The 27,509-nt window shown below is 42.9% G+C and overlaps 1 protein-coding gene across 6 annotated transcripts in view; it reads right to left on the bottom strand.

The window, feature by feature from the left end:
- The window catches only part of HEPHL1 (hephaestin like 1), a 106,252-nt gene that overhangs the window by 8,669 nt on the left and 70,074 nt on the right, over positions 1 to 27,509 (bottom strand). Inside the window, exons 19-22 of one of the 6 annotated variants that reach the window (XM_043528963.1) lie at positions 26,928 to 27,008; positions 26,685 to 26,844; positions 7,628 to 7,767; positions 1,584 to 1,767 (exon numbers count right to left, since the gene is read on the bottom strand). In XM_043528963.1, coding sequence (XP_043384898.1) covers positions 7,629 to 7,767; positions 26,685 to 26,844; positions 26,928 to 27,008 — 380 coding nt within the window. In that variant the 3' untranslated portion in view covers positions 1,584 to 1,767; position 7,628. Of the gene's footprint in view, positions 1 to 1,583; positions 1,768 to 7,627; positions 7,768 to 23,866; positions 26,845 to 26,927; positions 27,009 to 27,509 lie in introns of those variants that run through there. The other 5 variants (XM_007059402.3, XM_043528973.1, XM_043528975.1 and 2 more) reach the window with 5 other exon arrangements.

The following is a 27,509-nucleotide window of genomic DNA, read 5'->3' as shown; positions in this document are numbered from 1 at the left end:
GAGCTTCAGTTCATTTACAAATTTGACACCATCAGCTCAGGATTAAACAAAGACTGTGAATGGCTAGCCAACTACAAAAGCAGTTTCTCCTCCCTTGGTATTCACACCTCAACTGCTAGAAGAGGGCCTTATCCTCCCCGATTGAACTAACCTCGTTATCCATAGCTTGATTCTTGCTTGCATATTTATACCTAACCTCTGGAAATTTCCACTACATGCATCCGACGAAGTGGGTATTCACCCACGAAAGCTTATGCTCCATTACATCTGTTAGTCTATAAGGTGCCACAGGACTCTTTCCCGCTTTTACAGATCCAGACTAACACGGCTACCCCTGTGATACTGGAGTTTACTGTACACGCAAAAGGCCCTTCCTTCGTGATTAGGATTCAGATAACCGAAGCCATTTGTAGGAAATGTTCAAATTCTGAACATCACCAGTTAAAGTCTATCTACATGTGTCAATACGCTATTGGAACGATCAGGGTCCGGACACCCCAAGGGAAGAACAGAAGGTTCAAACCCCAAAAATGAGCAGTTGAACCAACTGACTGCATATTGTATTATTGTACCATAAAAGTATAATGAGAAAGGTCTTTTATGAAAACGTATAATGTTCTGAACTTGATAATCATTGTGAGATATGTAGATGTTATACAGTGTCTATCTCAGACTGTGGTTATAAATTTATGTATTTATGTATGCAGAAAACTGTTCATAACCTGTACTACAACTTCAAGTACACCTCATGGCAGGGAGGAGTACCTCACAAAAAAATCAAACTTCAAATACCCATCCATTGTCCAGCCCAGGAGAAGACAATGATGAATTATTAGACACACCCATCCTAGATTATCCCCCATGCTGAATAATCATGAGTCACCACAACAGGAAAGGAAAAAGAAAAGTTCTAGAAAAAGAGCTCAAAGGGCTGAAACAGGAGGAGAATAGGAGAGCCAAGAGCCTGGTCTACATGAGAAAATTAATTCGGCTTAACTATGTCACTCGAGGGTATGAAAAATCCACACTCCTGAGTGGTGTAGTTAAGCCAAACTAACTCCCAGTGTAGACAGCACTAGGCAATGGAAGAATTCTTCTGTCCAGCAAGTTACCACCTCTCAGGGAGGTGGATTTCCCATGCAAATGGGAAAACTCCTCCTGTCAGTGTATGAAGTGTTTACACTGAAGTGCTACAGTGGCAGAGCGGAAGCTGTGCCTCTGTAGCACTTCAAGCATAAATAAGCCCTAAGGTGTGTGCTTCCCTTTCTCTGGGTCTTTGGCAGCAGCTCAGCGTAAATGCTGTGTGATTGTTACTCTGGGTGTCTGGGATAGGCATCTTGGGGTATCATGGGTGGAACTGGGAGCAAACATTACATATAAATAGCATGTTCCCATCCAAGCTGAGCAATATTTCTGCCTGACAAGCCAATGGAAGTTAAGGATGCTAGAAGCAACATTACCTGTCATTCTGTGCAAACTATTCCCTCGGATAAGGGTGCAGGTGGCTAGCTCCTGGAGTAGCCCCTTTTCAAGGAGACAAGCAGAGTCCAAGCAAACAAGGTGAATAAAGTAAAACAATGTACCTGGCTCCATGTGGCTGGAGCTGGTTTTCCTGGTGGATCCTTGAGCTCTGCAGTGTTTGGAGACCACTCCCTTTGACCCCTCTGGGAAACTACAAACCCCTCACACTTGTGAACAGGGCAGCTGTCAGCAATTCCCAAAGGTGAGTTTTCTGAGTCTTTGTTCTTGTTTCCAAGAGATTGTACTCTGAGAAAGTACAATGTCAGCCATGTTATTAAAGAAACATTGAAATCAATGGTCCCACTTATGGAGTAAGGTCCTACTCAGTGCAAGTTAGAGTGGCAGAACTGGAAACTAAGTATAGCTCCCACAGCCAGGCTACGAATGTCCTGTGATTAACATTATTAAACCAGAACGATAAACTGAAATATTAACACATGACTTCAAAAACAATACAGTATAAAAGGGATTAGTCTTGCAGCACCATCTGCCTGTATTTTGTGAGTAAGACTCACAGTAGAGTAATCAAAGATGCAAAATTTGCTCTGGTAATCTTCTGCAACTCCTATCTGCCACCACACTGCGCAATATATGAGACATCATTTTATATGTTAACGATAGCTCTAGTAACATGATTTATAGTGACATCAGTATTTTAAAGCCTCTCTCCCCCTCAGTGATATCACTGACACATTATTTACAAAAGTATTTTCTTATGTTATGTACTTTCCTGAAAAGATATAAAATTAAGTCACAAAATATATTTGATAATCTATGAAAGCCACAAAAGAAATGTATTACTTTCTTACCCTACTGACCATTATTACATGTAAGCCACCAAATCTGACACCAGGTATTAATTCATATTAATTAAAAAGAAAACTTTAAACCAGATTTTCAGCAGAGCTCAGGGCCATATTTTTCTAGTGTTCTATACCCACACTGGGGCCAGATTTTCATGAGAGCTCATAGGTTGAGCTCTTTTGAAAACACAACCATTTATTTACCTACCTAACTAGAAGTCGAACTTTTTCAAAAATACTAGCCTAAGACTTAGACATGGAAAATATTTATTCCAGTGTGTGTCACAGATCCACAGGGTCTGGTCTCTGAGTAGCCAGTTTGGGCAGGGAGCATAGGAGGAGTGGGGTAGGGTTAGTTGGCTCCTTCTGGCCTTATAATCTATGAAAGTGCTTATTTCTCAAAATTTGGCCCAAAGAGATTGAGACCTGTCAGTTTGCCAGTTTTTTATCCATTTAATGTGCACCATGTTAATTTTGACAGGTTTCAGAGTAGCAGCCGTGTTAGTCTGTATTCGCAAAAAGAAAAGGAGTACTTGTGGCACCTTGGAGACCAACAAATTTATTTGAGCATAGGCTCACGAAAGCTTATGCTTTGACAAATTTGTCAGTCTCTAAGGTGCCACAAGTACTCCTTTTCTTCATGTTAATTTTGTATCATTTTAGTTGGTTTATTAAAATGTCATATGGTACCAAGTCAAATGCCTTACAGAAGTCAGTCTGTTATATCCACACTATTACCTTTATCAACCAACCTTGAAATCTCATCAAAAAATATATCAAGTTAGTTTGACAGGATCTATTTTCCATAAACACATGTTGATTGGCTGATACAAGAATTAAAGGAAGGTAATGTAATTAATGCCACTCCATTGTTTTGTCTACGATCAATATCAGGCTGACAGGCCTATAACTACCTGGGTCATCCAGTTTACCCTTTTAAAATACTGGCATAACAGTGACTTTCTTCCAGTCTCCTGGAACTCCACCAACTCCAGTTCCAAGTGTTATTGAAAATAAACATTAATGGTCTAGCAAGTGCCCCAGCCAATTCTTTTAAAACTCTTAGATGCTAGTTACCCAGACTTGCTGATTTAAAAATGTCTACTTTTAGCAGCTACTTTTGAACATCCTCCTGAGTTACTACTGGAATGGAAAATGTTTCATTATCAAAATATGATGCACTTTAACTGTGTATGCAAAATGTGTGCATGAGATGAAGTAAAGTTTGTTTTTAAGTTTGTTTGCATACTCAAATACCTATATTCAATATGTGCAGCTGCTTGCTCTGTCTTTCTCTGTAGGTTCTGACACCACATACAATGAATCTCTACAAAATACTTAAAGCCATACTTCAGGGCTCTTTCCCCAATTTGCACAGAGGGCAGCCTGAATCCCAAGCCTGTAATCTCTCTGTCATGCAGATGATACCATTGTCAATTCCTTCAGGAGCTAATAAATAAACTAAAAATAATAAATTACAAGGGCACTTTAATGTGAGTGATAAATTCATGTTTGGACTGAATCATTTTTTAAAAGTGGAGGTAATAACAGTTGTGGGGCACCCAATAACAATGTTGTATAAAGGTGGAGCGCTCAATAAGAGCATTATTAAGGTGGAGGCTGAACTAAGGAAAGCACTCGAACACCTGGGGAGCCATGGCATGGGAAGACTCTAGCAACATACAGAAAAGATCGGCTATGGCATGTTCAGCTCTCATTGACTTTTGGATAAATACTTTTGGATAAAATCCAGCAGCACCAGTGTGACCCAAACACTCAGGCTGGTACAGCACTAGTTTAGGGTATTACCTCTAATTTAATAGAGCTGTGAAAATGCAACCTCAAGACTGAAACAAGCTTTAAGAAAAGTAAATCCTCTGCCATGTAATGAGAAAAGCATGGGGGACAGAAAAAATATAAAATAAGCAAGAATTAGAGCAATATGGGACTAAGACATTTCTCAGGGGGAAGAGAAGGATCAAAAGCTATCAGATATCTTAGGCTAATTGACTACAGGTTCTGAATTCCTCTGTCTCGTAGGAGAAAGAGAAAGACTATGCCTGGGAAAACCCCTCCACAGATAGAAATGAACTAAGAACAATTTCCAGAAGCCAGGAATTAAATTCACTATGGATCCTGTTGAAGTTAATGGGAGTTTTACCATTGGTTTCAGTGGGAGAAAGAGTAGGCATATTACTCATGGAACCCTGAGGGAATGCAATCTGGCTTGGAGATTATCCTGGCCCTAGATCTTAAACTGAATCCCAAACTATTTTCAATACATATGACATTTTCCAACCCACCTGTTTCTTATTTATTTGCTGTTTTATTAATCCATCTCAAAACAGGTCCAAAAAAAGTTCCTGTACTTACTCTGCTTTCATTACTTATATACTATTATGATTTGAACTAATTTAACATAATACTAAATGCAATTCTAGCTCTCAAAACTTTGATGATGTTACTTTGACATAGATCAGAAAACAAGCAGCAGCGAGGAGTATTCATTTCAAAGTGAAATGCACTTTCTCCCACCCCCATGCCTTTAACCTAAAAAACACAATATAGTGCCTCCTTAGCTACTTTAAATGGAGCTCTCCTGCATGCCATTACATCACAGTGGAAAGTGAGTCAGAATAGTAAACAGCACTTGTGGTGCTTTGTAAACAAACGTGTCTCTACAAACCCAAAAATACAAACTTGAACACTGTTTTAAAAACTTTGGACCCAAATTTATCTCTGATGTCTCTCTACTGACTTCAGTACCTTGCACTTGGGATGAATTTGGTTAATTTTCCCTTACTTGAATTAAACAAGGTTCTCGTCACTTGTGAATGTCATTGTGCTAACACAAACACAGCGTGCTTTTTTATCTTATCTACACAAAAGGTGCAGGACAATGAGCTTTTACTACCCCATGGCACACTGTGTTTTGGGAGACAGCTAAATCCTTTTTCTGATGCGAAAGTGCAATCAATATAGCAAGCAAAGTAACAGGTGCAGCAAGCGGCAGCTATCCCTGGCAACAACAAATGGGAATCAAACACCTAGAGACACCCCAAAGGGAACTGGAAGGTGCTGTTGACAATTATGATGTGGCTCCTGGGACCTCACTAAGCATGAAGACTAATAAGACAGAAATAGAATGGCATTCATTAACACTGACTTCCCAGCAATGCTTCAGGAGTTCTGTCAAGTATAAATGAGCTCATTTAAGAGTCATTGGGGGTAGCGTAATTCGGCCAGCATTCCAGAGGACATGCTTCCATGCTGACGACGCTTGTTAAAAAAAATGCTTTAATTAAATTTGTGACTAACTGCTTGGGGGGAGAATTGTATGTCCCCTGCTCTGTTTTACCTGCATTCTGCCATATATGTCATGTTGTAGCAGTCTCGGATGATGACTCAGCACATGTTGTTCATTTTAAGAACACTTTCACTGCAGATTTCACAAAAGCAAAGAAGGTACCAATGTGAGATTTCTAAAGATAGCTACAGCGCTTGACCCAAGATTTAAGAATCTGAACTGCCTTCCAAAATCTGAGATGGATGAGGTGTGGAGGGAGCATGCTCTCAGAAGTCTTAAAAAAGCAACACTCTGATGCGGAAACTACAGAACCCGAACCAGCAAAAAAGAACGCTCCTTTGGATTGTTATTGAGCAGAACCTGTCACCAGCCTGGACACATGTCCCCTGAAATGATGGTTGAAGAATGAAGGGATATATGAATCTTTAGCACATCTGGCACGTAAATATCTTGCGACACCGGCTACAACAGTGGCATGCCTGTTCTCACTTTCAGGTGACATTGTAAACAAGAAGTGGGCAGCATTATCTCCTGCAAATGTAAACAAACTTGTCTGTCTGAGTGATTGGCTGAACAAGTAGCACTGAGCGGACTTGTAGGCTCTAAAATTTTACATTGTTTTATTTTTAAATGCAGGGTTTTTTGTGCATAATTCTCCATTTGTAAGTTCAACTTTCATGGTAAAGAGAGTGCACTACCGTACTTGTATGAGGTGAATTGAAATACTATTTCTTTTATTTTTTTTAGAGTGCAAATACTTGTAATCAAAAATAAATATAAAGTGAGCACTGTACACTTTGTATCCTGTGTCGTCATTGAAATCAATACATTTGAAAATGTAGAAAACATCCAAAAATATTTAAATAAATGATATTCAATTATTGTTTAACAGTGTGATTAATTGCGATTAATTTTTTTAATAATTTGACAGCCCTAATTTAAAGTAAACATCACAAAAAATCATGGGTAATGCTAATTAAACCACTACAGAGAGCATGGTAATAAGGCCATATATCCATCTTTGGGATAGCACCTATTGCCAAAATGACTAAGCCCTTTGGGTAGGGTGACCAGATGTCCCATTTTTAGAGGGACAGTCTCGTTTTTTGGGACTTTTTCTTATATAGGCACCTATTACCCCCACCCCCTCTCCCGTTTTTTCACAGTTGCTATCTGGTAACCCTATCTTTGGGCAAAAATTAAAAACTATGAATGGCTTCAGGTGTTCACCATGGGTAGCATTAAAGGGTCCGCTGCTACATGCAAGAGAATATCAGTGCCCAATTGTTAGGAACAAAACTAAATAAAGAGAAAGCAAATAACAAACATTCACCAACTCAAAGGAAAACAAAATAAATACAGACTATTGCTATTAGCTCTGCAATTGGATCTTAGGATCAGACTGTGACAACCTTACTCATGCTAAATGGTCTCATGGACTTCAGCAGGTCTCCAGGAAGAGTCCTACTGAAGCCAGTGGGAGCACTGATAGAGTAAGATACTATTCTACTTACTATGCTACTTGAGTAACGGTGGCAAAATCTGTCCCTTAGTTAATGTCATGAGATGAAACAGAATCCAACTCACTTTCTTATAGCTTTGTGGACTGTACAGTTCTAATAGGAGCAAAAAGGAGTCATTAAAATCAGCAGACATGTCTCAGAATTTATACTGGGGAGAAATATGTGGAGTATGTTTACTTAGATGTGTTTCAGAGGATAACACTTTAATGTTGCCATTACTTGTAAATCAGATAATTGGCAACATTTACTGGGTATGGCAAGGCAGGAGGGTTTTTTTAAAGCTAATACTTTTTCCAACAATGCCATATTTGGATACCAGTGAAAGTAAATATACGCTCTAAAAATAAATTGACAAGTGCTATAATAAATGGTTTTGAGTCAACAAGAGAAGTTGGGGATGGGGAGAAGGGAAAGGGAAATTCAGGCTTCTGCATTGGACCCAGTTTTCAAGAAGAAAATATATCGGTACATACTTTATGAAGCCACAGTGGAATGTGTCCTGAATCGCTCTGTGATAACTGCTTTTGCTGCACAGCTGCCCAGCAGTAGGAATCCACATACGCAGCCTGGCGCCAGGAGAATGAGCTGGGAGGAAAACAGCTTATCTGGGTACCTAAAACGCAAAGCAAAATGTATCAAAAGTCAAAATTTAAAAAGAACAACTAATTAACATTTCAGTTTTTTCCAATATTAAATCCATTATGTAAGAAAAAATAAATCAGGATTCTCCAATTAGCTATTTAATCTAACTGTTCCCATTTCACCTTCTGGGGTAACAATATTGGTCCTCTGGACTTTTCTGAATGATATACTACCTTTCTCCACCAGCCTAATCATGAGCCTCTGTGCTGTACTCAAGCATGCCACCATTGCCCACCTCATTCAGGGCTCGTCTACACTACAGCTTAGGTCAATGTAACTCACGTCACTCAGGGGTGTGAATAAGCCACCCCTCTGAGCAAGGCAAGTTACATCAACCTATCAGCTGTTCACACTGGTGCTATGTCAGTGGGAGACGCTCTTCTGCTGACGTAGCTTCCGCCTCTTGCTGAGGTGGGGTAATTATGCTGATGGAAGAGTGCTCTCGTGTTGGCACAGCAGGTCTTCCCCAGACACGCTACAATGGCGCAGCTGCACCAACGCAGCTGTGCCGACGTAGCACGGTCGTGTAGACTAGCCCTCAGTTTGCGCATCAATGAAATCCAAGCTCCACTGCAGGTTACAGCATATCCCGCTGCATGGGAGGTAACAGGTGCAGTCTGCAAGGACTACGGGTACGCCTACAGTCGAGTGGGAGGCGTGATTCCTAGCTCAGGCATACACACACATGCTCGCTCTGATTGAGTTAACACCTCAAGTTAGAAGTGTAGCTCTGGAGGCATGGGCAGCAGAAGTTCGGGTTAGCCACCTCAGTATGTGCCTAGGGTCTTGGACAGGCTCACACAGGCTAGACCCTCCTGCTACCTGTGCCACAGTAGCAGACTTCTAATTTTAGTCGTTAGCTCAGTCAGAGCTAACACAGGCAATCGCACCTCCCAGCTTGAATGTAGCCAGACCCAGAGCCGTAGGGCCAAATTCAGACTTGGTCCAGCTCTAATGACTCACAAAACTTTCCCACAGCGGGTTGTACCTCATAAGGATGGGATTATTTGGTGAGCCACATTGCTGACACCCTTAATATAAAGCCAGAACAGGATGAGGACATTAGTTTGCTTATTTTTGCACAATTTTCCAAAAAGGAAAAATAATTTCCTGTGCCCTATTAGAAAATAGTAGTATTGTGCCTCCCCAGATTCTAAGATAACTCTGGCTAAATCATCTAAAACTATACATATTGGAGAATGACTTCTAGTAAGTCTGGGAGGATGGCTTCTGTAGGACTGAGCCTTTCATAGCCTCCTGCACACAGCAGCATTCCACAGCTCTGTTGAAGGGAACACCACCACAAGAAATAAGCTGGATGGGAAAACAGGTGCACTGTACAGGAACTATGAATTCACGGCAGGTTTTGCCAAGTGGCCCTACTATTTGTTCACCATTTATACTTTTGTACATTTTTCTTATTTTGGCTTGCTCATTTATGCACTTTTTAAGGAGAAACTTTTTTTAAAATTAAGTTGACTGACTTGTAAAAATGAGGCAGAATAAGTTAATCTTTGAAAGTTGCATAGACTATTTTAAAAATGGAATCACTGCCATTATTTCTGTTGGTATATTACCCACCCCTCCCAAATTAGTGCTGATGCGGCCCCTGCATTGCCTTAAAAAAATCAACAAAATATTTGCAAGATTACTTCCTGGACTTTGTATCCACATGCCAATGCAGTTCTTACAAAAGAAGAAGAGCCCCTTTTATAACAAGAACGAAATTCATTAAAACTATAACTATGCCACCTTGTGAACCAAAGATAGTTAGGGGCTCCAAGCACAATATGAACAAAAAGCTTAATTGTGAGTCACTGTTCTCATTATTTATAAGACTGCAGTGACATGACAATATGCTCTGACCAGTCACAAGGCTCCCTTATGAAATCAGTAACTCATTTATCAGATTTACAGAAAACTTAAATGGATTTAACAGAGTTGGCACAACCCTCAACAGTTATGCCCTATCAAAACTCCAGGGTGGCTTGTACTTTACAGGCATTGTCCCCGCTATCAGTGGAGGGCGCAGAAATACAGTGCAGGCCAGTGCGGCAATTTGTGTGCCCTTCATCGTCTGGATATCCAGCAGAACAAATGAGCTTTATGTTCTGCCCTCATTATTTAGCAAGACTCTAGCTGCTGTCAATGGGGGTTTCTGTGTGTGAAATAACAGCAGAATATGACCCTTTCAAACATTCAAGAGGTAAATAACTAGAATTGTGCTGAGCCATGTTTGCCTTAATAATGCCGGTGTCATCAATGAGAGTAATTGAACGTAATTCAGATGCAGTAGAACCTCATTAATTTGAATTAATCAATGGGAGACCCATTGCAAATGACTACGTTTTTGTGAATTAGTGAAGAAGGGAAAGTGCTGTGTGCCTCCTACGAGGTGCTAGCTATTTCGATTCCCACTACAGTCAAGGAGAGTTAAGTGAGTTCAACATTTTGCAGAATCAGGCCATAATAAGAAAACAAAGAAAAAATATATGGATCAGAAAATGTATTTTCCCATTTATTTATGGTTTAATTTTAGTGATTGATAATACTTCATAACATGTTAATGCAAATTTTCCACATTGTTACATCAATTTTATGCCAGTGTAATTCCACTGATCTCAATGGTATAATGAAGGTCCTTTGTATTTATCTAGTTTCAGCAGTGCACCAGATACTGTCACAGAGAAGTATGAAGACAGAGACATCAGTGGAAGTTGAGGGCACTCAGGACCTTGCGGGACTAGGACTTAATTGACACATAAGCATACTGTAGCATTTTTTGTAAAAGTTATGGATTCTTATTGATAGGAGTCATCATTTCAGATGAGATTGCATTTTTGGGCATGAAGTGGGCAGATTAGCAACGTTCTACGGCATGTTTATTTTCAGTGTTTTCAATTCACTTTTTGCAAAGGATTAACACCTATTAAATCAATACAGGCAAAAACATTTTTAATGTAAAGGTATCTTGGGGAGGAAAGCTAAAACCATGAATAAATTATTTTTATTATTTATATTGGGTAGCACCTAAAATCCTCAATAAACGATCAAGGCCCCTTTGAGGAAGGTGCTGCACACACATGGAATTTTTTTAAAAAGCCAGTGTCCCTCAAAATTAACAATGTTAGCATATGATAAGGGACTGCAGGTAGATACAACAAATAAAGTTGCAGGGGGAAGATGAGGTAACTGCAAAACCATCATGTTTATTATACTAAGCTGCAATCACAACACACTTTGCCTAATTTAGAAGAAAAGTTATGTACTGACATCAACAAAATTATATTTGCACTACTTTTAACACAGAGAAGGTAGAGAGAAAACTTAATTAATTTTTATTATACAAGAGCATTTTCCTCAACAACAAAGCAAAAGGCAATGAAAAAGCCCCCTCATTTACAAGGCTATCCTAAAGAAAGACTGCATAAGACAGCTGCAGCATGCTATCCATTACAACTAAATACAGACTAGAATGTGAGAGGACAAACGTGATAAAAATTATCTTCATAACCATACTGAAATTATCAGCAAATTCACGGACGCAGGAAATTATCTAAAGGCATGCAACTCAGGTACATAGTACAAATCTACATTATGGTACATAATGAAAGTCTAAGTCTCAGGGCTGCACTCCTGCCTGAAATTTACACAATCCTGAGGCCCCAGTCCCAACATGCCCCTCCCATCCTCTGCCCACTCCCTACACCAGACCTCGTAAAGGGATCCTGCTCAGAAAGCAGCCTTACAGCAGTCTGCTTCAGTAACTGCTCTATGGCAATCCTCTCACTGCTGGAACCAAGGCTTTTAGGGCGCCTATATGCTGCTCCAGCCTTTTTACCCAGTGTAAAGAGCCTGGAGCACCAGTGAGGATCTCTTCCCCTGGCCTCTATTACCAGCTCTGCCACCAATCTACTGTCTGACTTTGGGCAAGCCACTTTACCTCTCTGTGCCTCTATTTACATATGGCAGAATCTGTCTGACTACGTTTGTATACAGTGCCTAGCACAACAGGACCCTGACCTTGACTGGGGTTTCTAGTATGGAAGTAAAATGTTAACGAGTTAACTGGTAAGCATGAGTCTTACTGGTTAACCCACCTTAACCGTTAAACCCTGGACCCCTAGTGGGTCCGCACCAGCTTGTAGGCTGGCCAACCACAGCGGCCCTACGTCAGCCAGAGCGGCCACAGCTGCACCACCCGGAGCAGGCTCACCATGACCCTGGCCTGCCCCAGCCGCTTAATTGGTTAACTGCTTAAACTAAATATTTTTGAATCGTTTAAATTGTTAACTTTTTAAATGGTATTTACATCCCTAATTTCTAGGCACTGCTGCAATACAAACCATAAGTTTGGGTCTCCTCCTATTCTCCTTGAGGTTAATGTGAGTTTTGCCACTGATTTCAAAGGGGAGCGGGATTTAGTCAGATTTCACAAATCATGGTCCTAATACTGGAAAGGAATCTGCAGGCACAAAAACTTATTCCGCTCCCAGAGTCCCAGTGAAAATCCAAGCTGCTGTAAGAATTCATATGAGTGATTCAACAGTTTTGCTGGTGCAGAACAAGAGAAGGCTGCATTTCAGGGATGGGAGCGTGACTCCTATATACAGTCTGTAAAAATGATCTTGACTTTGATTCTTCAGGATAAAAGTAAACAGCGTGTATTTCCACACATTAGTTAAACCCTGTGAGATAAATATTATTGTTCTCATTTTATACATGGAAAAATTTGGACACAGAAGCTTAGATTTTCAAGAATTGGGGCATTTGGCCATCTAAATAGACCAGAATTTCAGGTTATGAGCACTTTTGAAAGCTGATATTTAATCACATACTAAAATATTTCTTCTAGTTCTAGTTCTGCTCCTGGCAAGATTGAGCCCCCCAGAGTAAGTATAATAGAACCTCAGAGTTACGAACACCTTGGGAATGAAGGCTTTTCGTAACTCTGAAATGTTCGTAACTCTGAAAAAAATGTTACAGTTGTTCTTTCAAAAGGTTACAACTGAACATTGATTTAACACAGCTTTGAAATTTTACTATGCAGAAGAATAATGCTGCTTTTAACCAGATTAATTTAAATGAAATAAGCACAGAATCAGTTTCCTTACCTTGTCAAATCTTTTTTTATTTTTAAACTTTCCCTTTATTTTTTTAGTACTGTACTGTATTTGCTTTTTTTTTTTTTTGTCTCCGCTGCTGCCTGATTGTGTACTTCCGGTTCCAAATGAGGTGTGTGGTTGACCAGTCAGTTTGTAACTCTGGTGTTCCTAATTCTGAGGTGCTACTGTAATCAAATTGCTTTCCTTTTAAACACTTTCAGACAGGCAGCTATTACTGAGATAAAAGATGACATTTTCATCTAAATCTATGCAAATTATTCTTATTACTTTTATAGTGCCAACAGTGTGTTAGGCAAATGCAGTGCAAACTGCAGCTACCAAGATATTTGATTCTGAAAACATCCAGCAAGAATTAAACACTACAATAATTACTTTTGAAAAATGCTGATATAGTACTAGGCACTGCACAAAACACAATATAAAGACATTCCCTGCACCAAAGATATTACAACATAAGTCAGACAGGATGCACTGAGAAACCCTGATGAGTGGGAAGTTTTGGGGCAGAGAGTTCTTACTATGGACTCACTTCTTATGGGAAGAAGTTGGTAGCTTCAAGAACTAGGATAAAAAGGTCATTCAATGTACAAGGGAAGCATGGAAAAAGACATGTAAACCAGTATAGGAACAGGAAACAAATAGGGCATTCAAGCTGATTTTGATGGCAGAGCAGAGAGAGGACTTTATATGAAGCGAGAGCAGTGCAGAGCCATAAAGGCAAGGATGAGAATCTTAAATTAGATGTGTCATGCAAAGGGGAGCCAGTGTAGAGATGCAAATGTGGGAGAGGAGTTAGGTAATAAATACACCTCACTCTCCACGTGTATCTCATTTTAGACACACATTGTTATGGAAGGGGATTACACTGTAATGGAAAAAGCTGAGTATTTAAGCATTTCTCCAACCAGTGGGCTGCATTTAGTCAAACGGAGAATAGATAAGTATTTTCCAAATTAATGGCATTCCCATCCATTAAGTGTTTAAAACTCTGCCTTCAGAAGCACAGGCAAGGTTCCGTGTAAAGTGTGAAATCCCAGCCCTACTGAATGTAATGGGGCCAAGAGTTCACACAAGGTGAGTGGGAGCTGCAAATGTGCTTCCAAAGACAAAATTTGGCTTTAAAGTCTAAGTAGATCTTTAAAAAAAATTGTTTTACTGCTCAACACAGCACATTCTACTGGGAGTGGTTGGGTCATTACAAAATCTAAACCTAATTTCCTCCTACTGTTACTCACACCTTCTCGTCAACTGTCTGAAATGGGCCACTCTCATTACCACTTCAAAAGTTATTTTTCCTGACCTTACACTTGGTAAGGCAACTCCCATCCTTTCATGTATTTATATCTGCTCCTGTATTTTCCCCTCCATGTATCTGAAGAAGTGGGTTCTAGCCCACAAAAGCTTATGCCCAAATAAATTTGTTAGTCTCTAAGGTGCCACAAGGACTCCTCGTTGTTTCAGCTAAAGAACTGTCTTAAAGATCCAGCTAAAGATCAGCTGGGTGGTACTCAATCTACAAGGAGGCTGTGTCTCTTTGCGGTCTGCCTGGATGATGATATTTATGAGATGCTACTGTTCTACGACTATCAAAATTCAGTACAATCTTTAAAACTAAGTATTTATCAACTTTTATCATAACCAAGAAGTGTTACTGAATGGCTAAAAATGGGAAAAGTTAAAAATTCCTCCTCTTAATTCTTTGAAAAACCTGCCCCAATAGTCATGTTTCTCTGGTCAGTCCTCCATGGTGAGTGAAGACTGAATTTCACTGCAAAACTTTGACTTTATAGTTCAGATAAGTAAAAAGAAAATCTTGAAACGGTCGGAATATCAACTGTTACAACAGCTCCAGTCTAAAATGTTTCTCTAGACCCGGGGTGGGCAAACTTTTGGCCTGAGGGCCACATCTGAGTATGGAAATTGTATGACAGGCCATGAATACTCACGAAATTGGGGGTTGGGGTGTTGGAGGCTCCGGCTGGAGGTACCGGGCTCTGGGGTGGGGCCGGAAATGAGGAGTTCAGGGAGTGGGAGGGAGCTCTGGTCTGGGGTAGGGGTGCGAGTGGGGGGGTGAGGGCTCTGGCTGGGGGTGCGGGCTCGAGGATGCAGTAGAGTAGGACCGAGGGGTTTGGAGGGCGGGAGGGTGATCAGGGCTGGGGCAGTGGGTTGGGTCGCTGGAGGGGATCAGGGGTGCAGGCTGCGGTCAGCGCTTACCTCAAGCAGCTCCCGGAAGCAGTGGCATGTCCCCCCTCTGGCTCCTACGCAGAGGCATGTCGGTTCTGCACGCTCGCCCGTCTGCAGGCACCGCCCCTGCAGCTCCCATTGGCCATGGTTGCCGGCCAATGGGGAGCCATGGGGGCGGCATGCGGAATCCAATGGCTACCCCTACACGTAGGAGTGAGAAGGGGGACATGCTACTTCTTCCAGGAGCCACAGCACATGTGGAGCGAGGCAAGCCCTGGAACCTGCTCCCCGGCGGGAGCTCGAGGGCCGGATTAAAAGGTCCGAAGGGCCGGATGCAACCCCCGGGCCATAGTTTGCCCACACCTGCTCTAGACAGATAAATCATCATGATGCTGTTCATATTCCTAAAGACACAGACCAGTCAGTAATTCTTCTTTGTTTTCTCACAGTGTAAAAGTCTAGGGCATTCTTTTTCAGAATACACTGGCCCCACTGTACTGCCTGTAAGATATGCCAACCATATCCATGAACACATGTATTGTGAAAGTCAGATTCACCAGGAGTGTTTACAGTGCTTTTTCAGCATTCACAGTAGGCAACTGCATTAGTACAGGCACATTAGCCCACTGATGTCAAATTTAATTACAGCCTCTGGCCTTCTCAGAAATCACAAGATCGATTTTAACAAGACAAAGTTGTGGCTTCATTAATGGCCTCCTTGTTTGCTAAGACACCAGATGTGTGTGACTGTAGGAAAAACAGCCTAACCAAGTCCAGAGACCGAATTGTTTCTTAGTGCATGACTAATGGGTTGGTCCTAGAAATGCTTTTCCCCCTTCTCTAGGGCTTGAATCACTTTTGGAATCAACTTTTTTTCTGATGCAGTTTCCTAATCTGCAGAGGTGGATAATAATACTTAAGCACACTCTGCCACGCATTTTGTAACTAAAAACTACATACTTTTTAAACTGTAAGTTAATGTTATCCTTAGGACTTGGAAAGCCCCTCAGTCATTTCTTGGAAATTAAAAGAATCTGCTGTTAAAACAGCAAGAATGAAGAAGCAGAAAATTATCACTTAAAGATTCTTGAAAAGGAGGTTCAAAAATATGGACCCACGAAGCATGTTTGTGAGCTGTCTTGTTCTGACATGGATCTGTCCATTACAAACTTCAAATAAACAATACATAAAATTTTCTAAGAATGCAGGTTCCATAATTCTGGGAAATCTGTGAGATAATCAGAAAACTTCGCCTTTGTAATGCAGGAGCCAGATTAATATTCTCAAATAATACCATTTCTTCAGAAAATACTGACTTCAGTGGGAAATTTGACCTGAATTTACTAAATACACTTGTTCACTGACACCAGGTCATCTCTACAGTATGGGTGCTACGCATGGGCACCAGGTGAACCCCTGCTTTGGGGAGGCTAGCCCGCTGGCCATGCTCCTTCCGCCTGAGGCTGCCCCCGCCCCGTAACAGGAGGAGCCCTGAGGGCCCCACCCGCTACTGAGGAGCCCACCCCAGCCATGCTGCCACCCCCACTGAGCCGAGCTGCCACTCCCCTCTCCCCCGCAGCTGCTGGCACCCTCGAGCCGCTGGGTGAAACTGCTCCCCGGGACGGGCCGAGAACCTGGCCCTGCCAAGCACCGGTCCGAGCTGCTGGCCCTGTGAGCTGGGATGCTGGGCCGAGACTCCAGCCCTGCCAGACCGAGCCATCCCCCTATCCTCCATGAACTGATCTAGTTCTTTTTTGAACCCTGTTATAGTCTTCATCTTCACAACATCCTCTGGCAAAGAGTTCTACAGACTGACTGTGCGTTGTGTGAAGAAATACTTCCTTTTGGTTTGTTTTAAACTTGCTGCCTATTAATTTCATTTGGTGACCTGTAGTTTTAAAAATAGATAGAATAGCTAGTCCTTTCGCCACTAAAGCCTAGAATGACTTTCTGGAAGGCTCAGGCTTATGGCCCACTTACGACATTATAGTGAATAAAGCCTAGGGGCAGAGTGCTTAGTACCGTGAGTGGCTCCATGACTTTCAGTGGGACTACTCACAGAAGTAAAGTTACTCACATGTGCATTTGCAGGATCAGGCCTTCAACTATTACCAGTAACTGAGCACAAGTTTGTCCAATTAACAGCTTTGCTTAAGACCAGATTGCAACTTGCCCTTGTGGGGGAATGGTTGGTGGAGGCACAAAACCTTTCCCCAATGAAGCCCTGCCAATGGCCAGCCATAGTCACTGCATTTGAGGGACCACAGAGACCGATCCCTCTGTGCACACCCCAGGAAGAGAAATCTCCTCAAAGGAAGAGGAGAAGGAGGAAGGACTAGAGCAGGCTAAGCACAGGATTAGGGGTAGCATGCTTATCTGGAAGTTCAGGGATGGATTGTGTCTCCCCATGGTGAAATCCCTTGCTGAGCTCCCATCGGGGTATTTCAGCTCTATGAGTCTACTCAAGACTGAGTTATAAAGGCACAATATAGCCCTTCATAGCCAAGTATTGTAAATTAATAGATTAGTATCTGTTGCCCTTTCATCAATCTGAGGAACATTTCATTCAATGAGAAGAGTAACATGGGACCTGTAGAAATCAATAGCAGAGAGTGTGTTGTTAAAAAAAGAGGTGGCAGTTATTTCAGTGCACTGCGCTACTAAAATATTGTTTAGAAGAATATTACATTAATGACAGACAATGAAAGTAAGGAGAGTCACAGATTAGGATGAAACATAAAAGAGAGACGATGGTCCAGTGGTTAAGGTGCTAGCACAGGACTTGGGAGACCCAGCTTCTCTCTTCCATCACAGACCTTGGTCAAGCCACTTAAGGCCCAGATCCTCAAAGATAAATAAGCACCTAACTACTATTGATTTTAATGGGAGTTAAGTGCCTAAATACCTTTGAGGATCTGGGCCTTAGGGAACTGATGCACAGAGAGGCTATCTGTAAAATAGGGATATTAGCACTTCCCTGCCTCAGAGGGGAGTTGTGAGAATAAATATGTTAAAGATTGTGGAGAGAGTCCAGGGAAGAGCAACAACAATGATTAAAGGTCTAGAAAACATGACGTATGAGGGAAGATTGAAAAAATTGGGTTTGTTTAGTCTGGAGAAGGGAAGACTGAGAGGGGACATGATAACAGTTTTCAAGTACATAAAACATTGTTACAAGGAGGAGGGAGAAGAATTGTTTTTCTTAACCTCTGAGGATAGGACAAGAAGCAATGGGCTTAAATTGCAGCAAGGGCGGTTTAGGTTGGACATTAGGAGTAGAGAGGTTATTTTATCTCTGTATTTGGCACTGGTGCAACCACTGCTGGAATACTGTGTCCAATTCCTAACTGTCAGAGTGATTAAGCACTGGAATAAATTGCCTAGGGATGCTGTGGAATCTCCATCATTGGGGATTTTTAAGAGCAGGTTGGACAAATACCTGTCAGGGATGGTACAGATAATACTTAGTCCTGCCTTGAGTGCAGGGGACTGGACTAGATGGCCTCTTGAGGTCCCTTCCAGTTCTATGATTCTATGATTGTGAGGTGCACAGATACCATAGTAATGCAGGTCATAAGAATACCCATGACAGTTTACCAAAGTCCAACAGGGAACATTAATAAATAAATTAATAAATCTAATTTACAATATTTTTTCCAAGTGTGAGCACAATAAAGTGTTTTATTTGAATTAAACAGAAAGAAAACAAAGGAGCAGAGATTACAACCTATCTAGATTGTCATTTAATGAATCAGACATAGGCACACATTCAAGTGTCTGAGATATGCATAAATATTAGATAATCTTTCTTCAGCAGTGTAATAAAGCCCCATGTCTGCCTCTGTCAGTGTGTAAATTGTGGGCCATCTCCAGGCGTCATTATATGCATGGAATGCCTATTGAATTCAATGAGAATTTTTCATGTGAATTGATTTACCTAGTTCAGAGATTATAAAGCCAGAAGGGACCCTGTAATCACCTGGTCTCACCTCCTGTATAGCACAGACATAGAACATCTAATCTTGATTTAAAAATTGTCAGTAATGGAGAATCCACCACAACCGTTAGTATACTGTTCCAATGGTTAATTACTCTGACCATTAAAAGGTATGCCTTATATCCAGTGTAAATTTGTCTAGCTTCAACTTCCAGCCCTTGGCTCATGCTCTACCTTTCTCTGCTAGATTGAAATGCCCATTATTAACTATTTGTTCCCCATGTAGATACTTACAGTCTATAACCAAGTCACTTCTTAACCTTCTTTTTGTTAAGCTAAATGGATTGAGGTCCTGGAGTCTACCACTATAAGGCATGTTTTATAATCCTTTAATCAGTCTTGTGACTCTTCTCTGAGCACTCGCCAATTTATCAATATCCTTCTTAAACTGTGCAAACTAGAATTGGACAGTGTATTCCAGCAGTGGTTGCACCAGTGCCAAATACAGAGATAAAATAACCTTTCTACTCCTGCTTGAGCTTCCCCTATTTAGGCATCCCAGAATTGCATTAGCTCTTTTGGTCATACCATTACATGTTCAGCTGATTATCCACCACAACCCCCAAATCTTTGTCAGAATCACTTACTGCTTCCCTTTTGTAACCATATGTAACCTTTAGCCCTTCTGAGTGACAAAAACTTATCAGTCTAGGAAGTATTTTGATGGAACAATACAAAGGCTGACAAACCAAAAATTTCACCATGTTCCTTAAAAATGACACTTCTATCAGCATTTTCTGAAGGCTGAAGTGCAGTGCACTTGTAGTCATCCACACCTATTTACATCAAAGCCAAACTATTAGTTTTAATTATTCAGAGACATTCCTCTCCCATGCTCCCCGAGGAGTCTCACGTCTCGGTGCAGTCAGTAACAAAGAAACCGCTCAATTTCCTATTGTGATACAGAGATGTTTTAGTTTCTCTCTCCCCCCGGTTATTTCCTTAGGAAGGGTACTTTAATTTTATACAGCACGTGTTTACTCTGACCAGCGAATGTCTGGCGGTGGATACAATTTGTATGAAATAAACTCGGTTCTTAATTATTGTGGGTGAGGCATCACCAGCGCGTGCAGTACGCCAGGAAAGACGAACTGACTGGATAGCATTATTCCCTAAAACCCACTGAGGGGTTCCTAATATGGAGATAAAACCAAATCTGCTGCAGACCGGGAGAAAGGCCAGCGGCTTGGTGCTGAATCCCAGGTCAGCAGGACCATCAGACCCAGCACAACCCAGAGCTGTCAACACACACACACGAGGTTTCCGAAGGGCCAAGCAAGCCCCCGCAGCCTTCCCAACGCAGCGGGGCTCCGGCCGCGCGGCTGGAGCCCAGACGCTCCGCGGGGCCGAGGCGTGCGCGGGTCGGGAAGCCGCGGCGGGGCTGCGAGCGCCGCTGGCCGGGCGCCAGGCTGCGGGGCCGGCCCGGCCGGGGGCGCGGTTACCTATGGAGATCTCCTGCGCGAAGGCCAGCGAGATGAGCAGCAGGGGCAGCCCCACGGCGATGCAGGTGACCAGCTTGTCCAGCGCCAGCTCCAGCCGCAGCCCCTTGTACTTGGGCTCGGAGGGCTCCTTCAGCAGGAAGTCGGAGAAGACGTACTCGGTGGCGATGTGGGCGATGGCCATGGCGAGCACGGGCCGGGCCGGGCCGGGTCGGGCGGGACAGGGGCGCCCTCCGCACCCCGCGAGCCTGGGAGCGCCCGGCACCCAGCCGGCCCCGCTCCTTTCGCTTTGCTTCCTGCTCGCGCCCGCCCCCGGCGGCCCGGCGCCCCGCCCGGCTCCCGCTCTTTGTCCTGCTCGCGTCCCCCCTCCCTCCGAGTGGGGCCGCGGCGCCGCCTGCCCCTCCCCGGGCAGCGCGCCCGGCTCTCGGGCCCTTGCGCCGCAGCCGGCCCAGGGCGGGAAGGAGGCGGGGCCGGGTTCAGCCCAGCGGCGGGAACCGGGGGTAGCTCCGGATGTGGCCCTCAGAAAGGAGGGGGGGCGGTGGCAGGATTGGGCCCCGCTGGCTGGGCGCAGGGGTAGGGGCGGTGGCAGGATTGGGCCCACCCAGGAGTGGCCCGGGCAAGATCTGGTCCATGCCCTAGAACCGTCCCCGTGGCCCTAACTTAGATAGGAGCGTCTGGGTTGGTGGCGTGGGTGCCCCAAGCCCCATCCCGCCACCCAAACAATCTTGTGAATCTTCCTCCTTGTGGTTATGGGGATGAGGGCCTCCCTGCCTGTCCCATCTTGTAGAAAGATGCAGTATCAGAGGCCAGTGGGCCTGATGCTCCAGTCACAATGGTTTTAAGCCAAGGTAGTTTCCACTGATTTTGGTGAAGTTACTCCTGGTTTATAGCAATGGGAGCGGAGAAGCAAGCCAGAGATCTCAGGTAGAGGAGATTAGAGTAGAGCTCTGAGGGCCAGATTAATTCTCCACCGATAAATTGTGGCAGCCCCCACTGAATTTAGGCTAAAAGGTGCTGAGCCTCGGCACGGCTACACTTGGCAGTTCATAGCCCCAGCACCTCTGGGCGTGCTGCATCAGTTATGAATGTAGAAAAATTACTTGAGCCCCAGCACCTCTGTCATTACAAATTAAACCCTGGGTTACTCCCAGTGCTTCTTACAAGTTGCATCCTGTATTTGTACTGCCACCTGGCTACTCTCCAGCCTGTAATACCCAGTAGAAAGTATGTGGAATGACTGAATGTTAATATCTTATTTGTACACGGAGAGAAAAGAAAATTCTCCCATCTAAACCATCTGGTCTCTGGCTTCAAAGGTCCACTAACTTTGAGGGAATTTTTGTTTTTGGATTGAATCCAGTGAACTCCATTCCCTTGTGTTTATGGGATAACTCCTGCTTTCTGCACAGCCAGAGGGCCCAGGAGGCAATGGAACCAGACTGCATGTGTTACCGGTTCATTGATTTTTAAGGGGCAACCCACTTTCACATAATAAAAATCTCAGAAATTAATGATGAAAATGACCAAGATGTCAAGTGCTCTGGCATGCAGAACCCCATTCACTTCAGCTGAAGTTCCACAGACAGAATGTTTGTGGGATCAAGATCCTAACAAGACAGCTAACCCACCCTCCTTGTCAGTGTAGGATTGTAGCATCCACTACAAGGCAGGGATGGTATCTATCTCTGCTTTTGTTTGGAAAGAGCCTAGCACATTTTGGGTATTACCACAAGCTAAACAATGAATAGGTAAATAAATATTCTCCAGTTCAGCTATAAATGATTTGGTGAGAGGGACTTCTTCCTAGAGAGATTAGGCTACAGTCTGACAGAACTTAGCATTAAAACATTTTCCGGATATTCAGCCTAAAATTTGAAGGTACAGGTGCTGTCCTTGAGGGCTTGTTTGGGATTTGCATCTGAAGTGAGAATGCTATGCTATTCCAACAAAGCTCCTGGAGAAAATTGGGGCAGTCAGCCCTATATTGCTAGGTGCAGTACACACATGCAATAAAAAGTCAGACTCTGCCACTAAAAGCTTACACTCTTAGCGTATGGTGAGAGAGAAAAAATAAGCAGGGAGGGAAAGTGGGGAAGGACAAGGTAACAGTGAAACTATAATGTTTGGTATACTAACAGCATGAAGCTTTGCAATGATGTTGAAGACATTTTGGAATACCTCATCTCTGTTCCACCACAACCACCCAATTCAAATAAAAAAGAGTTTCTGTATTAAAGAAGCTGTCAGAAGGTTCATATAAATGGTAATTGTTTTATTATTAATACATTAAAATTTTAAACCTTATATAAAAGGCTAAATTATACCATTCAGATATTTTATTATTCTGTTTTAAACATCAAACACATATACGGAAAACAGAAATAAAAATACCAAAATAATGTTGATTTATTTATGGTGCATGATGGGTGAAAGCCTTAACTCTATTTGTATATAGTATGCAAGAATTCTGGACACATGAATAGTATTTAACAAAGAACAAGAGACCTCAATGCTAGTGGTTACATAGTGGAAAGAAACTAGTGTTTAGAATGTCTGTGGTTCCCTGAATGGTATTAGGTTTAGCCAGCTATAAAGGAAGCTTTAAAAGTAATGATTGAAGGAGTGTTTGTGGTACAATGTACAGTAAAAGCTGTTTTATCCGGTACTTCACCACCTGGAAAGCTCTATAAACCAGCATTTCCGATCCTCAGTGAAATTCTGGTTTATAGTCCGGTTGGCGTGGAGACGGCAGGGAGTTGGGGCGCAGGAGGGGGTGTGGAGCGCAGGCTCTGGGAGGGAGTTTGGGCATGGGAGGGGGCTTGGGGCAGAGGGTTAGGGCATGGGAGGCGGTGCAGGGTGCCAGATCTGGGAGGCGCTCACCTCGTGTGGCTCCCCACAAGCGGCAACCTGTCCCAGCTGCTCCTAGGTGGAGGCGCAGGAGGCAGCTCTGTGCACTGCCTCCGCCTGCAGGTGCTGCCCCCGCAACTCCCATTGGCTGTGGTTCCCAGCCAATAGGAGCTGCAGAGCTAGTGCTCTGGGCGGGATGGAGGCAGCGCGCGGAGCCGCCTTCCGTGCCTCCGCCTAGGAGCAGCCAGGACAGGTTGCCACTTGTGGCGAGCTGCTTGAGGTGAGCATCCCCTAGATCTAGCACCCTGCACCCCATCCTGTGCTCCACCCCACTGCCCCGAGCCATCTCCCGTGCCCCAACCCCCTGCCCTGAGTCCCTTCCCGCACCCAAATTCCCTCCCAGCGCCCGCGCCCTGCACCCCCCTCCCACACCCAAACTCCCTCACTCTTATTTAACCCTCATTTTTCACTTACTAGCACCTCCCATTTCCCCAACATGCCGGATAAAACAGCTTTGACTGTAATTGCTATCCTAATTCTGAGCCCAGTCCTGTAACTTTAACTCACACAAGTCATTGTTCTTGCAGGACTTCTTGAATGAGTAATGGTTGCAAGATCTAGACCTCTTATCTATTTTTGTTTTGCTTTTTAAAGAACCAGAAGAAAACAAAAGAATCAAGGAAACACTGAGAAATATCCCGCACCTCAAGGATTTTGTTTAACACCTTTTATCTGTTGATGATCTTGGCATTAATCCAGAACACCATTAACCTATGTTCAAAGTGACTGTCAGTAAAGTTCCCTATAAGGGCATAGCATATTTTTAAATGCAGAAGAGAAAAAATGACATTATGCACCAACTCGAGTTTACACTGAAAATCAAACTCAGTTAAATTATTTCACAGATAAAAGATTGCTTTAGTTTTGGAGTTCATCCACCAAGGTTGTAAGTGATATGAACATCCTTGTGGCAGAAATAAACAATAGGTCATTCAAAATGAGCTGTAAACATTAAAGTATCACTATATATAAGGCCTGATTCTATGCCCTTATTAACACTGAGGGCTTGTCTACATTACCCACTAGATCGACAGCAGTGATCGATCCAGCGGGGATCGATTTATCATGTCTAATTTAGACGCGATAAATCGACCGGCGAGCACTCTCCCGTCGACTCTGCTTCCGCTTCTCACTCCGGCGGAGTACCGGAGTCGACGGGGGAGCGTCAGCCGTCGACTTACCATAGTGAAGACACCATGGTAAGTAGATCTAAGTATGTTGACTTCAGCTATGTTTTTCACGTAGCTGAAGGTGCATAACTTAGATCGATCACCCTCCTGCCCAGTGTAGACCAGGCCTGAGTAAGTACTTGACTTCCTGAGTAGTCTCATTGAAATCAGGGAGTAAGCTACTACTCAGTGTAAGTATAGGTCACAGAATCAAGCCCACAATAAGAAGTAGTTATAAAACCAGATGACTTTCTCTTTAATAACCCAAGGCCAGATTTTTGCTGTGTTTTGGGGGCCAGAATTTTAAAGGTATTTAGGTACCTAAAGATGCAGATAGGCACCTTGCTACCTAATTCAATGGTAGTTAGGCTGCTAAATGCTTTTAAAAAAATCCCAGAGTGCTTATCTGCATCATTAGGTGCCTAAAAACCTTTAAAATTTTGGCCCCCAAAACAGAAATCTCATTTAATAGGGTAAAGGAAGAGAACTCCTAAACTTTTGGTAGATTCAGTGGGCCAGATTCTGTTCTCAGATTGTGTCAATCCATAGTATCTCCAGTGAATCAATTGATTTGTTCCAGATTTACACTAGCACATGCAGAATCTGGCACACTGAAAATAGTTCAACATAGCACTACCCAATAGAGATCCCATTAAGCAACTGTTTATCACAGAGGCTATGGGCCAAATTCTGCCCTCACATACACCCATGCAAACCCATTGCACTCAGTGGAAACGCAAAGATGATGTACTGAACTTGAGAGCATAATTTGGTCCTGCGTATTACTTTTTAAGCACAAGATTCTGTTAAAATCTCTTTAAAGTCAATAGGTTTGTACACATATTTGAGAGTAATTCCGCAAATTAGAGCTGTGTAAAATTTTCATTACAAAACCAAGGCCATGCAAATCTCACCTGTTTTGGGTTCATTAAGAGTTACTGTCTGTGGCCTGATCCAAAGCTATTGAAATCAGTAAGAGTCTTTACATAGACTTCAGTGGGCTTTGGATCAGGCTCCTCCTCCTGCTCACATTGACTATAGGGGAAGTCCAGTGAGCCCTAGAAAGTAAACCCAGGTGGGTTAACATGTTCACTGACGCTTGTCCATCTTTTGAGGGAATCTAGGGCCAATAATAGGTTTGCATAAAAAGAAATGTCTGGGCTTTATTATGGGTTTGACTAGGTTTCTCAGTGTGTTTTACTGTTTATTTGAACCAGAATCTCCAAGCACAATGAACATGAACTGAAACTGGAGAAAAGGTTTGCATGAACCCTCTACCCTGCTGAGTTTCTCACTGCTCCAGTCGCAACTCAATTCAAATTCTAAAAATAATATTGTTTGGCTACACTTTACAGCATTAAAAGAATCAGAAGCCGAATGCATTTTATCAGCTCTCAGAGCCAAATCCTGCTTGCCTAACTCAAGTGAGCAATCTCATTGATATCAGTGGGACCTCTCAAGTATAAGGGCAGGTCTACACTACTGCTTATGTTGATATAACTTACGTTGCTCAGGGGTGTGAAAAAGCCACCCCCCCGAGTGATGCAAGTTACACCAATCTAAGCGCCGGTGTGTCCTGAAATTAAGTGGGTAACACTACATTGGTGGGAAACGCTCTCCCGCCAACATAGCTCTCACGGAGGTGGAGTAATTCTGCCGACAAGAGAGCGCTCTCCCGTTGGCATAAAGCATCGTCACCAGACGCGCTACAGCAGCAGAGCCGCATTGATGCAGCTGTGCCGATGTAGCACTTCTAGTGTACACTAGCCCTAAGTCTGAGCCTGCTCCCATTGAATTCAATGGCACAACTCACACTGACTTCAACAGAGCAGAATCAGGCTGCAAAGACAAGCAGTGTATGGTCATCAGGTCCTAAGCCTGCAGTCTGTGTCACACGTGACTTATGGCTGCAGGATTGGGCTCTCTCTTTGTAAACTTCACAAACATACATCTTGCGTCAAATATACCAACAATATACAATGAAATCCAACACAGCTCTAGAAACGGTCCCCAAAATACAGATTTACAGGGAATCAGTTGGGAGCGCACACTGGGATTGCACAGACCTGTAGTATGTCCTTTTTCTCTGACAAGTGATGAGGATGATAAGGGTTAATACTGTTGCCAGAAGAACAAGTCCAACAGAAAAAAGGGCTATGAGTGTTGAGCTAGCTTCTCCTGCACCCAGAGCTTTGCCTAAGAATTTTATTCCTTCTCTGTCACCACCTGTCAAAACGAGAAATAGCGTATGAGAAGTCTGTACATCCATCGGCTTAAGTTTATATTATTTAAATAAAATGGATCCATACCCTTTACAGTATCCTGGTGTTTTATATTAACTGAGTCATATGCTGTGGTTGTTACTCCTCCTTCTAAAGGAACGTTGTTGTCTGTGTAAAAAAATTAAAGCTTATCTAGGCTGAAAATAGTATAAAGCAGCAGATTTTAGTGGTCTGAAAAAACAGCGAATGCGTCATTTATTCTACGTGGGTAACTCAAATAGAATTTCTGATTAGGCCAACAAAATTTCGTGCAGAGCTCAAGGGTAGTTGGGTAGCTTTAAGGGCAAAATTTTCCTTTCTTATGTAAGCAGGAAGAGGACTTCAGGAGCTGATCTAGGTGAGCCTGGGTGCTCAGCATGATGGGATTGCTTGCCCAAATGATCACTTTTGGCTGGTGTTGGATCCCCAGTCCCCTTGTTATTGGGGCAGGAGTAATAAAGGGTTGTTATCTTTGCTTGAATCGAGGGCAGCAGAACTGTACTTGGCATAGCCCTATGGATGGAGTCACCCTGAACTAAATGGCACTCACTAGGTAGGGGACATGGGTTCCACAGCCCAGTGAGTTAAGAAAAAGTGGATATAGACATCTGTATCTGGTGGTGTGGGCCT

This window comes from Chelonia mydas, chromosome 1 (assembly GCF_015237465.2).
Source record: "Chelonia mydas isolate rCheMyd1 chromosome 1, rCheMyd1.pri.v2, whole genome shotgun sequence".
Taxonomy (NCBI): domain Eukaryota; kingdom Metazoa; phylum Chordata; order Testudines; family Cheloniidae; genus Chelonia; species Chelonia mydas.
The sequence above is the reverse complement of the archived record's forward strand: the minus strand, read 5'-3'. Positions and strand labels throughout refer to the sequence as shown.